Raw genomic sequence first — 15,161 nt, forward strand, 5'->3', positions numbered from 1 at the left:
AACTTGGTTAGTAGCTCCATTTACACTAATCAAGTTTTCTACTTATTTTTCGTAATTCCATAGGAAAGGAACCCTGCATTATTCAATTATGTCAATTTCGTGCAAAGTAGCTCCCAGATTTGACAGTCAAATTGACCGCAATTAAAACTCACTTCTTCAAAAACACTTTACCACCGCAGATGTGAAGAAGAAAACCAACCGCCAATTAACGCGAGGATCCAAACAAAATTTAATTGATTTACTACACACCCATACATACGCTGCGATGAGCCACGTGCTCGCTCGCGCGAGAGAGAAAAAATACTAGCGGTGCGCTGCTGGATTAGTGCTGCGGACAGCGACGGTTAAAAGTTTCCTCGGAGGAGCGGTCATTTCTGTCTTTTTTGTCAGCGCGAGTAGAGGATTGAATTGAGTCTGGCCTGCCTGCCGACTTTGTAATGGCACACGAGTCGGTCATACGCTATTTGTACACAAATGTGCGGCGGCAATAAAGGCAGCAGCTAGAGGCCAATTTGGACTTGATGAAAGAGTCCAGTTGATTGGAGAAATGCTTTCGCTTTTCAAGTTGGTCTCTTCAGAGGCTATTTTCTGATCGTGCGCTTGTGTGTTTTTAATGGAGAGCTATTGGAGGGCTTATTGTTAGCCTATTTCTCGGTACTTTACATCATTCTATTTTAAGCCGTTTTGTTTGCGTCATTCTTTTAGTCGGGCCTGCTTTCGAATTGCACCCGAAAATTCAACGGCTTTTTACGAAGATGCCTATTCAAATTAGGTTTTTTTACGACTCCCACTTATAGTGAGGCGCCACTACTTGTTTATTTTGTAACAGTAAAATTTTTCTTAATTCCAATGTTCTGAAAATCCTAAGTCATAAAAAAATAATCAGTGTAGTCTATAAAATGGAATTATATATTTCACAGATCATCTCATAAAAAAGAATAACTGCCTTTTTTCGATTATTTTGCGTTCGCTAAAAGCTGTTTTATTATTCTATTTGGAAAGTTCTACAATAGGTTTAGTGAGATACGAATGTTGCTAGAGTAATGTTAATTTTAAAACGGACTTGATATTTTTGTGTCAGAGAGAAGAGTAAGTTATTGCTGCCAGCGATAAAGAGCGGCGGCCGAATATACACAGAAAAGCCCACTCCCTTTGGAAGAAGAGCCAAGAGGGCTTTTTTATGATAATCCACTCAAACAACGTGATTACTTAATTCCAGTGAAATATGGTTTCTCATTTTGACATTCGGACCTAAATAATGTTATTCACGGCTCTGCACTCGCCGACTTTTATTCTGACCATTTGAGAATTTGCATATTTTATGGCCCACTCGCTCTCTTTCTAATGAGACCATAATATATCATGCAAATTTTGGTTTGCATAAACGGTTCACTTCACCGCCACAGTTCTCATTATTTTCAGGTAGTTTCATGTCAAAGAAACGATTGTGTTCAAATTTTATGAGACGTGGAAAAATTATTTTGCGGTTTTTAACAAAAGCTAATGAAAGCAACACCGATATATTTTTGTAGTTTATTGCCATTCTCCTCAATCTTATTTTAAATTTGGTCAAATCGTAACTTTGGCACTACACACTCGTTAAAACTAGCGATATTTTCAAACGAAACGAAACAAAGTCAATTAATTTTGAACTTAAAAGAAGTATCTCGTCGGCTCAGTCTGATTTATAGCAAGGATGGCTGGCTATAAATCAATTGGAGACTAGAAAAAAATTATATCACACGATTTCGCACTGTGCACTGGCTATTTATTATCACAGGAGGCCTCATCAGCAGTGACAAAACAAAATCCTTTATTCTGAACATTTTTTCATTTGAGTAATGTTTGAGTAATGCATAATATGCGGAATAAAAACTCGGACTTGCTCTTATGTACTCAAAAAAGTCGAAATTTCATTTTTGCACTCTCGCAGTCTTAATCATGAGACAAAAATGACTGATTATATTTGTAAATTTTAAACATTAATTTTATAGAAATTTTTAAAGGTTGAGCTAACATTTATTTTTTGAATATTCTGGCCATAACCACTGCGATATTTCGCTTTTCAAATTTCGCCAGCCGCAGGCAAAGATGCTCAGCCTCCGCCGCCGAGCCAAAATTCGGCTGAAGCCGCGGTCCAACCAGCCGCCACCTGAAATTACTCGGCTGAGACCTCTAACAGCGCTTGTCAAAGCTTTCCACGGATGAGCAGGCACAAGGAGAAGTATCGGAAGACGCGGCAGCAATAAACGAGACTTTAATTGAGCCTAACTTTGATTAATAGATCAAAATCAGTGGATGCCCGTTCAGACCCATATACAGAGAGGAGCAAAAGATCTTTTATGGCGCCAATCTCGGGCATTTCTCATACACATTCCGTCGGTTTGCTTCGCTAGGCGGCTAAATAAATAAATCCAGCCCTGACCCTGTAAACTTTTTATTCAACGCGCCAAATTTATGATGCAACCACCAACCGCTCGCACTGTGGCAGACAAGGACCACAGAGAGTGAGCAAGACTCCGAAAATAATGAGGCTGTAAAAATGTTGCAGTGACGCATTCACCGCGCGCTGTGCTGCTTTTGCCCCAACTGGTCCTTAAACCATTTCACTGGCCATATATCATCACCAACACAGCGTGCATTGTTATTACTATCGTCATCATCTCTGTCCTGCTGTGCACTTCTATCTGTCCACCATAGAGTAGAAAAGCAATTGCGGCAAATGCTTTTTAAATTGATTGCACTCGAGTAGTTGCTGTGTTCTTTCCAATTGAGACCAAATTGATAGTTTACAACGCACTTATCCTTTATGACAGCGAAATCTTGTGATCAAATTTTATTACGTTTAAAAATTTAATTTGCTAAATCAAAATGATAAGCATAAGATGGAATGATATTTTAATGCTTTATTTCATAAACCTTTAAGCTATATAACACAGTTTAACAACCAGTACCTTTGATTAATTTTAATTGATATAATAATGTATATTTTTACCAACAATTTAGAAATAATTGACGTTCAATGGGATTGGGCTATTTCTGAGAAAAACACGAGAATATCTTGTATGGTAAACTCAAGTGTGATCATCGCGTTTGGATAGCACCTTTGGATCAAGTCCTCGACGTTCCTGTATTGCTGAATAAATACTTCCTGCATCGCTCGCCACACGACCTGAATAGATCCAAATTCATTTTCGGTGCTTGATATTGTATCGTGTGACTTACCTGCAGTAGGTTTTCCTCCTCGCACAGATGCTTTTCCACTTTCCTATACAACGAGTCCAGGCCCTTCTTCACCTCTCTGGCAGGGTACTCCTTGATCACTTTGCGCAGCTCCTGCTTGCTGTACGCCATTTGGTAGCTCACTTCACTCTCTTTCACGCCTTGAGAGAGCTTGGCCTGAATTCCATCACAGAAAATCTGCAAAAGCACATTAACATTATTAACTTCACATCAGATGTTAAAAATGAAAATTTATTCTAATATTATTTTAATCTAAACCCCTCTCTTCTTAGATCATGAACAAGCACAGCTTTAAGACTTTAAAATTTGAAAAATTTAAAATTCTCCAATTGCAAGAATTGGTATCAAGGTTGTAACGAGTATTTGGATACTCGTTTAGTTGATTTGTTTCTGCCATCTGTTAGGGCGTTTGAGAAAGAATTGTATTTGTGAATTTGTGTTATTTTGTAAGCCAGCAGGGGCTTTATGCTCAGCTCGGCATAAGGAGAGTGTAGCTGGCCGAGTGCAGCACGACTCGTCCGCCTAGGGTGGCTTGGCCGCGATGGGCCAAGACCACGAGAACGGTTTCGCATTGAGTTGCGGATACAAACCATTTCAAGTTGATTGTACAATCTACCCAAATTTTTGTAAGTAATATTGTACTTCAAAAATAGTCTCTGTTGTGATTTTGTTTATTGGAATGTATTTTGATGTTGGCATAAATGATTTGTTAAAAAGGATACCTGGCCAACTGGCTGTAGTGCGCCCATGTGACGACTACAAATCTGATATAGGATAATGCGGTGATGACGGCGGAAGATCTGAGTTTAGAGGACCTTGTACCAACGGATTTGAAACGTTAAAGTGCAAGACTCTGAGTGAAGTCCAACGTTCATGTCGAACGCCCTTTCTGTGTATTGATAAGTATGAATGTGCAATATTGTATTGACTAACCCCTGAAATTATCATTTGGCCGAAACGTCTTTATAATTAAATCGACGTCTTTAAAAGAATTTTATAAAAATTCCGATGTTTGATTGCTACGTCTTTCCACAATTTGTGTGATAATGTTGAGAATTTCCAAATACTTAAGCCACCCTAAAGAATCTTGTTCTCCTGTACTGGCATCCCACCTTCTACTGTGATATGGCATCCCCGACAAAATTGTTAAAATATCCTGTTAGATATTTAACAAGGACCGAACCCATTAACCAAGTTGTATTTGACATAGACCAGAACTTCATTGTTCACATATTTTGAAATGTTTGTTAGAGATTTGAGATTTTTTGTAAGGCATTTGTGTGGTCGAGCAAGTGCTGCGGTGTTGAACTGCTCGTATGATCGTGTACGGCATGGATCACTGAACTCCTGGTTTTGTCATCGCTAAGGGCGGATTTAAGGGCAAACCAGGGTTCATATCTGCATGTTGTCGGACTGCGGGAGTTAGGCCGAGCATTGCGTCGCACACGAAAGTCCACTGATGAAACTGATTATTAAAAATTTGTACAGGAAATAATTTTCTTGTGAAAATTATTTTTTTCTGGGCCGGCGGAGTGTAACGAGTATTTGGATACTCGTTTAGTTGATTTGTTTCTGCCATCTGTTAGGGCGTTTGAGAAAGAATTGTATTTGTGAATTTGTGTTATTTTGTAAGCCAGCAGGGGCTTTATGCTCAGCTCGGCATAAGGAGAGTGTAGCTGGCCGAGTGCAGCACGACTCGTCCGCCTAGGGTGGCTTGGCCGCGATGGGCCAAGACCACGAGAACGGTTTCGCATTGAGTTGCGGATACAAACCATTTCAAGTTGATTGTACAATCTACCCAAATTTTTGTAAGTAATATTGTACTTCAAAAATAGTCTCTGTTGTGATTTTGTTTATTGGAATGTATTTTGATGTTGGCATAAATGATTTGTTAAAAAGGATACCTGGCCAACTGGCTGTAGTGCGCCCATGTGACGACTACAAATCTGATATAGGATAATGCGGTGATGACGGCGGAAGATCTGAGTTTAGAGGACCTTGTACCAACGGATTTGAAACGTTAAAGTGCAAGACTCTGAGTGAAGTCCAACGTTCATGTCGAACGCCCTTTCTGTGTATTGATAAGTATGAATGTGCAATATTGTATTGACTAACCCCTGAAATTATCATTTGGCCGAAACGTCTTTATAATTAAATCGACGTCTTTAAAAGAATTTTATAAAAATTCCGATGTTTGATTGCTACGTCTTTCCACAATTTGTGTGATAATGTTGAGAATTTCCAAATACTTAAGCCACCCTAAAGAATCTTGTTCTCCTGTACTGGCATCCCACCTTCTACTGTGATAAGGTGATTTGGCCAAAATATTTTGAAATGGAATTTTACAAATCATGAAATATAGGATGACGTATGATGAAATATTTGTTAGATAGACTTTTTACCATAGAGATTAATGCATCAAATAAAATCTAACAAGCTTTTTAGGCCTCTAAAATCAACCCAAATTTTACAGCACCCATACTTAAGTCAACCGAAATTTAAAGGGAGCCTTTTTGCTGACAAGCAAATGTTTACGGGTCGTTTTTCAAAAAGACAATCAATCAGTTTTTGTGCCAGTGTGGATTGCATGTGCAAATACTTAGATATAAATAAGGAAATGAATTTCTATCATTTTTTACATTTTTCTTTGGCCTAGTCTGTGTTTCAGATTCTAGAATCAACCTACGTTCAACTTTTCCAAGGGTCGGCCAAAATACTGAGTCACGTAAGCCTTGAGTGCGTCTTGGTAGCGCTGTTTGGCTTCTTTTTTATATGAATCGAGGGCCACGATTTTCAGTCTTGACAAAAGAGCGTGGAGCCGATGGAAGTTCTCTGCACATAAGGTTTAAATAAGCATTAGTCTTCACGATAAATTTGGAATATAAGAGAGCACTAACTTACCCATAATGACAACTTGGTGGGGCGTTTTCTGGTGATCACCTCCAATGCGGGGAATCGCTTCAAAAATCGCGCTCATCAGGCTTCTGTACGACTTTTCCAAGTCATTTCTCCTCTCTGCATTTTGGAATATTTTCTCTGCGATTTTCGCAAAATCCTACAGACGATATATTGCAATAAAATATCTTTTACAAAGGCTAAAAGTAAATAATTTACCTCAAAATTGTCGACAAATGGCAATATGCCGCATTTGATGGTTCTGTTTGGCTTAGTTTCCTCAATAGACTTTATTTGTGCAGTCATAAACTTGTCAAAATTTCTCTTCACTTGCACAAGAAGGGTGGCAAATGTGACACTGAGAAAATTGCCTGTGTCTTGGGCGAGCATCACATGCTGGCCGAGTCGAACCAGAACGTTCATGCAGCAACTGCAATGATATTTTATATTTTACTGGCATTGCAGTAGTTTAAAAGCTTACAAACTGTCAAAATTCTCATAATAAGTAATGAATCCCATGAGCTCCGGCTCCAAACTCCCAAAGAGTTCACCCATCATTCTGCGAACTTCTTCATTGATGTATTTCTCCATTTTCCTCTCAGCTTCCTCCTTGCTAGGAGTGGTAATGACTGCACTCCCAGGACTCTGCATTGAAAAACTGCTCAGAGTTGACTGAGTGTTCTAAAAAGAGTAAAATTAAAACAGGCACCAGAAGAAAAAAAGTAGCTTACTGATCGAGTTGGAGAAACCATATCAAGCTGGAAGAACGCCGTGCAGAATTTTTGCTCGGCCAGAAACATTGGTTCCAGCTGAGTAAGCGCTCTTTCCAGCAGCTCATCAAATTTTTCCCTGTCGGTTGTTTCGTCCGCAGCTTTCCACTGCTCTCGCTCCTGGGCCAACAGCCGCTGAGTCACAGGTGAGTTCTGTCCTTCTCTTGGCGTCAAGCCAGAGCTGCTGATGTCCTGACTGCTGCCCTTTCCCCGCCTCAGAGATCCCGCGTTCAGCCGGTTTCTCGCCTCTTCAAAGAATTGCCGAATCACGGCCTCATATCGCTTCTGCAGTGAGCTGATGTAGACTTTGGAGAGGTCAGTGAAGGCTTTGCGGTCCATCTGACGCAGCCAGTGCATCAGTGGAGCGTACGGCTTCAGATTATTGTGGACCGTGTCCAAGGTTGGAAGGGTAAGCCGCGACTCGTGGTGATAGCCCTCCATCGACAGGAATTCCTTGTTGCCCTAAAAAAAATCCAGTTAATATATTCATGAAAAAAGCAATTAAATAATGGTTTGAGATCTAATAAAAAATATAATTATTAGTTACTTTCGTGGAAAGAATGATTTTTTGTCTGTCCAAAAATATTTTGTCAGTACAGGAAGCAATGTCATATATTTGTAGGATTAATTTTTATTAGACCTTTAATGTAAATTTAATTCTATAATTTATTCGAATGATTTGAATTTAACTACTCAGCCATTTATGGCAAAAAGTTAGGAGGTAGTAATTGTGAAGTTACCTCATGTATGAAGAGATTGTTGAGATAGCGGCAAATGCTCTGCGAAAACTTGATGCGCCACTTGTCAAACCGCTTCCTCTGCTCCTGGACTGCAGCTAAATTTACCAGAGCAGGATGCAAGTCTGCATTCATGGCGCGGACTAATGCGTTCCCTGCTTCAATCGCCTCTTTCAATCCATTAGGCGAGTTTAGATCCGCTTCAATCAAGGCCTTTTGTAACTTGTACGGAACGTCAAGCTGGGACTGAAAAGCGAAATACTTTGATTTCAAGCTTTCATTTAAAAATAGATTCTCACGATTATATTTTCCAGCTCCTCCAGCAAGACCTGGTTGTTTTTGCCAATGACCTGATTTGTTGTGTTCTTCTTGCCCATGTTCACGATGGATTTTTGAATATGCTGAATCGAATCACAGTAAACATTAAGTTGCGACTCGATTTTGTCTGCCTCGCTGATAGCGTTTTCCAAATGAGACATCAGTGCTTCAACTTGCTGTTCTGCTGCTAACACGCTGTGAATGTTTTTCTGCAAAATAAAATGGTTAAACTGGGGACATTTTCAAAGCAAGCAAGCGCACCCCATCTAAAATGGACAGGTCTCTGGCCAGAGTTTCCATGAACGCTTCAGAGTTGCTGTAGGCAAAATCACACTGGCTCATCAGCCTTTCTAAGTCAGCGATTTCCCTCTCAGTCAGAGGCATGTATTCCGGAGTGTCATCCACAATTGTGGTGCTAACAGTCACCTCAGCTGACTCCTGTGCAGGGGCCACATCTGTTTGCCATTCCTCAGGGAAATTGAGGAAAGCTGGCTTTTGCTTCGGAAGATATTTGTTGCTCATCTAGGAGGAGAAAAAGTGTGTTGGGGCCAAATATTTAATTTTAAAAGATTTTCAACGATACCTTCCACAGAGAAGTAAGAAAACTTTGGCGTTCCTTTAGGTTGGTTGCGCTCCAGTGGTACATCTTGTCAAATTGCAAGATAAAATCATGCTGCTCCACCTAAAATGAGTGTTTGTAAATATACTGACTTTGTGCGCCTTGGTTCTTACTGCAGTGGCACTTTTCGCATCAACTAGCTTTAGTTCAGACAGCTCCCAGTCCTCCTTTTTCTTGAAGGTGTTTCTGTCAGTTTGCTTCACCTGAAAAATAAACATTTTTTAATGAGCAATGGAATAACAAGAAAAAACTCATAAGAAAAATATAAAAATAAAGTTTTAATGGAATGATAAGAGTTAAAATTGGCACATTCAAAAAACAACTAGTTTCTGGAAAAGTGCGAGTGCGAAAACCAGCAAGTGGAGGCGGTGCTGGAGCGCCTCCCAACCCGTTGAGATATTTGAACATTTCGAGTCAAGTAACCACTAAGGAGAGCAGAAGTATTAGATCTCTGACACTTAAATATGTCCCATTGCATTGAAAATATGTCTTAAAAATGCGAGCCAACGGGCGCTGGTTATATTTTGTACTTTTACTCACTTTTTGCAATCATTACAGGTTATTAAATTTACTAATGTATTTTTTTTTTGAAATCTTTCAAAGACAGGTAGGTAGCTTTCTATGATACAATCCTAAATTCTATACAGTTATTTAAATGTTCGCAAACCACGTTCTTTAAATTATGTAAAGTATTCCCTAAGATCAGTGAAGTTTTAATTTTATTATAAAATTATTATTATATTTAATTTTTTGTACACCTTATTTTTAGACAGCAAACATATTTTTGACACGGTGAAAACAATATGAAGCGCGTACCTAAATTAGACGGTGTCAGCATAATATTTTTATCTTCACTTCGACGTAGTTTTCGTTCAACTTTAAATTTCCCCGATTTCCCCATAACTTTCAAGAGTTGGCGCTGCGAGCAGCACTGTGATTGGTTCGTGGTCACGCGCATCTCCTATCCCCCGGCTGACTGTTTTGTGAGATAAATCGATCCTGGTCTCTTTTCGTAGTGGACTCGCGATTTTCGGGAGCAGTTCGCCTAATTCGACTAGATTAATTATCCAAGATGTACTACTCGATGCGGGCAACCTTGTCCTACATTTTCTTCGCAACACTTTCTGCAGCATTAACAATAATAAGTAAGTTATTCGACCTGTTAGCCATACCGTATGGTCATTGACAGGACAGTCACTGGGGCCAAAAATTGGATTTGTGTTGTGTTCATCGCGTTTATTTAAATTTTGAAGCAATTTTCCATGCGGTTTAACTTTTCTGAATATAGTGGCCACGACAAGTGAGCCAAATAATGGATATAATAAAAAATCCAAAGGAATTAAGGGAGAGGGCGTAACTTTCTCAAATCCACACCTGCAAGACACTGCTTTCCTGATGATCGGAGTTTTAACAAAAAATATTTTTACTTTCAATAGTATAATTAATAATTTGTGTTTCAGTCCTCTACTATGTGGTTACTGGCAAAGGAGAAAGGATAAGCGTAGGATGGTAATATTAAAAAAAATCCAAAAATAATAGCTCATGTGATGGATTTCCCATTAGGTTCCTTGAGGACACATCACCACACATGTGGGCGTCAATTGGAATCGGCCTTGCTGTGTCCCTGTCCGTCGTTGGAGCTGCCATGTAAGGGACTTGTGATGTGCTAGTGAAATGATTGTTAAAACCCTTTGTATAGGGGAATCCACACAACAGGCGTCAGTATTGTCGGAGGTGGAGTCAAGGCACCAAGGATCAAAACCAAAAATTTGATCTCAGTCATTTTCTGCGAGGCTGTGGCCATTTATGGTCTGATCACAGCCATTGTCCTCTCTGGCATGCTCGAGGTTTGCACGCTCATACGAAAACGGTGGTAAAAAATTTAAAAAAACGCTCTCTTCTCAGGACTTCACCAAGGACAAGCTTCTGGAAAACGATGCCCTCCGTGGCATGAACTGGTTCTCTGGCTACCTCATGTTCGGCGCAGGACTTAGCGTGGGACTTGTGAATTTGTTCTGTGGCATTGCTGTCGGTGTTGTCGGTAAGAATGAAAAATATTTGCAATTGGAAACCGGTGCTGAAATTTAAATTTCCCAACTATAGGTTCTGGAGCTGCGCTTGCTGATGCTGCCAACTCTGCACTATTCGTCAAAATTCTGATCGTCGAGATTTTCGGAAGTGCCATTGGTCTCTTTGGACTTATTGTCGGAATTTATATGGTGAGAGTTTGCACTTTGTTAAGTCACTTTTTTAATACTAAAACGGTGTTTTTCTACAGACCTCCAAGGTGAAGATGGGAGACAAATTGTAAACTTTGAAGCACAAATATGTATTTAAGAAAGCGAGTGAGCGGTATAACTACGTAGCTTCATGTTTCACTTTCGCAACCATCTCTAGTCCAGATTGGTTGAGGCAAATTAAAAAATGTCATCAATAATTCTGAACAATATGTAAGATCAATATTTACCATCAAATCCCCAAATTTCAGCATTCCACTGGTACATGTCTTACGCGAGAAAATTTCCATAAATGTGTATTTAATGTGTATTATATTAGAGGATATTATTGGGACGTGTACATAAACAACTAATAAAACGTAGGTGTTAATGTTAACGACTAGGATTTTAAATTGTTCAACTAACCTATGTTATAAATCAAAGAAATTCTGCATACCTGATGAATTAGGACTCGGGATGGTGACCTTTGGGTCGCTGTCAGGCACAGGAAACTGCTCTTCTTTTTCTTCATAGTTTTGTTGACATGCACCATTGCAACCATTTTTTGGTCTGGAAAAACATCCTTTTGAAGCCCGTGCCAGGTTGCCATTGTTTAAGATCTCTGCTGGAAATTTTGAAGCAAGATTTCATTATGGATGAATCTTTAGTACAGAATAATTTCGTGAAATGGAAACGGGAATAATTTAAGGGTGGCACTATTCACATCTAATTTTGGTCTTTGAAAACATCAAGAAATATGTGTTGCAAAATGTCAGCTATAAAACATTGTAAAATTAGGCGAGGGGTTATTTCATCCAGCTGGCACCAAATTTAGATATACATTTGACACGATTTAAACATTTCTCATTGGTTTACAATGAAATCAATGTCTTCTTCACAATATTGGCTTCATGCAATTTAAAAAATATACTGGATTTCTACCATACGATCTAACAGTGTTTTAAATTTATTTATAGATACACATTTTGTGTGTGAATAGATTAATGAACGTGAACTCATTTAAAATTCAATATATGGGTATCATACAAAGACAATAAGTTGAAAGATAAAGATCCACAAAACCAATATTTTTTGTTGCCAACAGGCATAACAAACGGCTGTATTACTGTCGCAACATTATAAAATCACAAGTTTTCCAATTTAATGAAAAATTTCACAATTTAACAACATGATAATTTCAAGTAAAATAATTTTTGCGATTTTGTCAAACCTAAATTTGGTCACTCTCGTAAATCACTTCTTGCAGCGGCTCTGCTCAACGATACTTGAAGAGGAACGCTACGTTCTTCTTGAAGATACGATAAATTCTCCAATCACCTAGAAAATAATCAGCTTAATGTTAATGCCGATTTACTATTTAAATGTTGCAAAAATTACTCAAGTATTGGGAGTACAGTGGTTCGCCAACACAATGCCCACTATGGTTTGACTTTGACAGGAAAACACAAAATAGGGGCGTTACCCGGCCAGTGGCCAGTTGAATCTATCTGTATGAGTACAACCAATGAAAAGTAGGAACGCTGCATCACTTACAAAGAGGAATTCGGATTGGTGATTTTAAACTTTTGCAAGTAAATGTGTAAGAGATTCAGTGTACATTTAAAATTGAGCGGGAAATAAATGTGCGTAACCTAAATTCTTGCCCGAAAATCGATTTTTTTCTATTTCGGCTATAAAACACTTATATGTGGAGAGAAGAAGATCAATTCGCAAATAGAACTCCGTGATTTTATAGAAAAATCGTAAAAAATGCAATTATTATAATATTATTTTTAGGATTTTTAGTAATTTTAATGCAGGCAACTTATAAAAATTTTGAAAATTTTGACTCCCCGAAAACTGATAAGATTATTTGATTACAATTATTAGGTTTAAAATACACACGCATCCGAAGTATGTCGGTTTCGTAAATTTTTATTTATTAGAAAAGCTCATCAGGTTGCAAGAATGCTTAACCCGGCCTATAGCCTTTATACTTATTTTGTTGTGACAACAATCACACCAAAATATTCTAGCTCCCTTAGGTTTGAACTGATCCAGCGATTCTTGACGAGATTTTCACCTTTTTCGAGATGAATGCCATCCACGTCCTTTTACCCTTCGTCATCTTGCTCACGTCAGCGGCAGTTCAAGCGAACATAATAAGACGCGAGTCAGACAGCGTTAGCGATTTTACCGATCTCAGACAAGAGAACCAAGAAAGCCTTCCGGACTGTGATGAAACGCTAGCCGTCCAGAACTGCAATCCAACAGAGAATAAGCTACGGAGCGAGATTTGCATTCGCAAGGAGCAGCTAGAATTGATATTGAAGATGCTACGGGAGATGCAGCACATGCTGCAGACGTTTCCCAGGGTAAGGAGATTTAAAGGAGGGAAGCTCTCCAGAGATGGGAAGCTTGGATTTGAAGGCCGGTTTGGCGAGACGCAGCAGGACAACAGCCCAATCGATGACAGCCGCTTGGTAGGGAGACAGTACAGCAGCAGGCACAGGTCCAGACAGTCCTGGGACGGGCAGCCGGACTGAGTTTCATTATATACATTAATGCGTTTTACAATATTTATCCCTTATTCACTGTAGAGATGACTATTTAATATATCGAGATGTTTGAAATAAATGATTTGATTGAAGGAAAAAACCTGAATTTTGAAACAGATAGGCAACCTGCGACGCATCAAGTTGCTGCCTGTTGCATAAGCACCGACTGAACATCCAGCACTGACGCGATTTTCTTTTTCTCGTAAGCGCAAAAATGAAAATTTTCATGCTGCATTTACAAGTCCAAAGAGCGCACGTAATTTTTAAACAGCTAAAAATTAATTTTGTTGTCATGAGCACACAGCGGAGGTAATTTTTCTCGAGATGAATCTTGAAAAGCAGCATTAGGCAATCAAGTAGACCACGTAGATGGATTGCGATAACAGTGGAAGCCGTCCATAAATTACCGAAAGGATCTTGTCATTGGCGCAGACGAAACTATAAAATCAAAGCGTGTGTTTGTGCGAGTGCCGCGCGGTCCCCCAAGAGCAGGGATAGTTCTCTGCGGCCACAAGAGAAAATTCTCCTTGTGCAGACTGGGGATAGACTCGTTGTTTTGACGTATGTTTATAACCGCGGCTACGTTTCACATTCCGGCCCAAAATCAATTTATTATCTCCCCGCGGCTCGGCGGCGCAAGACGCGCGGCCATTTGGCCACGGCCGCCACAATCTTGATCCCGCCGCGGCAATGACATTTACAAAGGGCGCCCACGATATGCTATATTCTAAATACTTAATAGTTGACTTGATTGATTTGGAGATCCGAAACCCAGATTGAGCGTGATTCAGGGAAATCTTGCGTTTATTTAGCAAAGTGTCATGCACATGTTGGAAAAACGGGTGATTTGAGAGAGTAGTAGACAATTCGAGGCACAAGTTTAGTGCATAATAATAAAATTGGACATATTTTTGCTATATATTTCAAGAAAAATCATAGAGCGCGGAATGGAATGAATAAAATTACAAATCTTGGCCAATAAAGAAAAAATGACACTAATTTTGTGCTCACTAAATTTATAATTGCAAAACCTACGTAGATAAAGATTGGAGCGATCTGACATTTTCTTTAATAAAGTTTTTATGGAAAATACTATCCATTTTCCAAACAAAAAAATGTATTTAGTCATTAAGGATTTTGATAAACATAAATTAGCTTCCTTGAATGTTCAGATCAGAAATTTAATATTTGTATACATACACCACCAAAATGAATCCCTTGTCGTGAGGACAAGAATACTTCTAAGATGATTCCTTCAAAAATAAAAAATAATTCGTGTGCAATATTTTGCAAGTCAATGATCATAATCAATATTTCAATACTTACCTTTCAAAAGAATAAACACAAACTTAAATGTATCCATGAGTTTATAGCAGGCAATTGTTGCATAGTAAATACCGTAAATAAAACACGAAACTTCTATAATATTTTAAAAATGTTTGTTATATGCTGCAACAAAAACCTCTAAATTCATTCAAAATACTTTCCTTTACGAATCCAATGATTTTTAAAACTATTTCTACTAGATTTGTTGTTCTTTTTTATTTTAAAAAAGTCCAGGGACTGATCGGTTAACGTTTTTTGTAATAGACATATCTAAATTGCTACAAAAAATAAGTCATCCTGTTCACTAATTAAAATTAAAGAAGTTTAAGAAGCGGGTAATTGGCGTAGAAAAGGAGCGCATTGATTAGCAGTGCGGCTGATGGAGCGGGACGAGCTAAACAAAAGCGTGGGACGACAAGTGAGGAGGATGGATTGGGCTCCATCGTCATGCAGCGACCAAGAAGGCACGCGTTTAGCAT

At 38.9% G+C, this 15,161-nt stretch overlaps 2 protein-coding genes and 1 long non-coding RNA gene across 5 annotated transcripts; 2 read left to right on the top strand and 1 right to left on the bottom strand.

The window, feature by feature from the left end:
- Window positions 1–2,886: 2,886 nt before the first annotated feature.
- On the bottom strand, window positions 2,887–12,243 carry Sec3 (exocyst complex component Sec3). 3 transcript variants are annotated; one of them, XM_065496633.1, is made up of 15 exons: window positions 12,197–12,243; window positions 12,030–12,136; window positions 11,256–11,423; window positions 8,696–8,785; window positions 8,547–8,645; window positions 8,225–8,485; window positions 7,945–8,172; window positions 7,649–7,891; window positions 6,870–7,370; window positions 6,620–6,819; window positions 6,358–6,568; window positions 6,145–6,298; window positions 5,930–6,075; window positions 3,226–3,420; window positions 2,887–3,172 (listed from the first exon to the last, which is right to left on the bottom strand). In XM_065496633.1, the coding sequence occupies exons 3-15, from the start codon at window positions 11,406–11,408 to the stop codon at window positions 3,020–3,022; spliced, it is 2,634 nt and encodes an 877-aa protein (XP_065352705.1). In that variant the 5' UTR covers window positions 11,409–11,423; window positions 12,030–12,136; window positions 12,197–12,243; the 3' UTR covers window positions 2,887–3,019. The 3 variants fall into 3 exon arrangements, with proteins under 3 accessions (XP_065352705.1, XP_065352706.1, XP_065352707.1); XM_065496634.1 differs by having other exon boundaries at window positions 11,256–11,420; window positions 12,197–12,215; XM_065496635.1 differs by lacking the exons at window positions 11,256–11,423; window positions 12,030–12,136; window positions 12,197–12,243 and adding an exon at window positions 9,399–9,451.
- LOC135947717 (uncharacterized) lies at window positions 3,595–5,542 on the top strand. Its single transcript, XR_010575706.1, has 3 exons — window positions 3,595–3,869; window positions 3,961–5,051; window positions 5,143–5,542. It is a non-coding gene; the product is annotated as an uncharacterized LOC135947717 (long non-coding RNA).
- Window positions 9,532–11,195, top strand: VhaPPA1-1 (Vacuolar H[+] ATPase PPA1 subunit 1). Its single transcript, XM_065496639.1, has 7 exons — window positions 9,532–9,727; window positions 10,043–10,091; window positions 10,146–10,229; window positions 10,282–10,429; window positions 10,488–10,623; window positions 10,686–10,801; window positions 10,861–11,195. Exons 1-7 carry the CDS (start codon window positions 9,655–9,657, stop codon window positions 10,891–10,893), a joined length of 639 nt encoding a protein of 212 aa, XP_065352711.1. The 5' UTR covers window positions 9,532–9,654; the 3' UTR covers window positions 10,894–11,195.
- Window positions 12,244–15,161: the final 2,918 nt, after the last annotated feature.

This window comes from Cloeon dipterum, chromosome 1 (genome assembly GCF_949628265.1).
Source record: "Cloeon dipterum chromosome 1, ieCloDipt1.1, whole genome shotgun sequence".
NCBI lineage: Eukaryota > Metazoa > Arthropoda > Insecta > Ephemeroptera > Baetidae > Cloeon > Cloeon dipterum.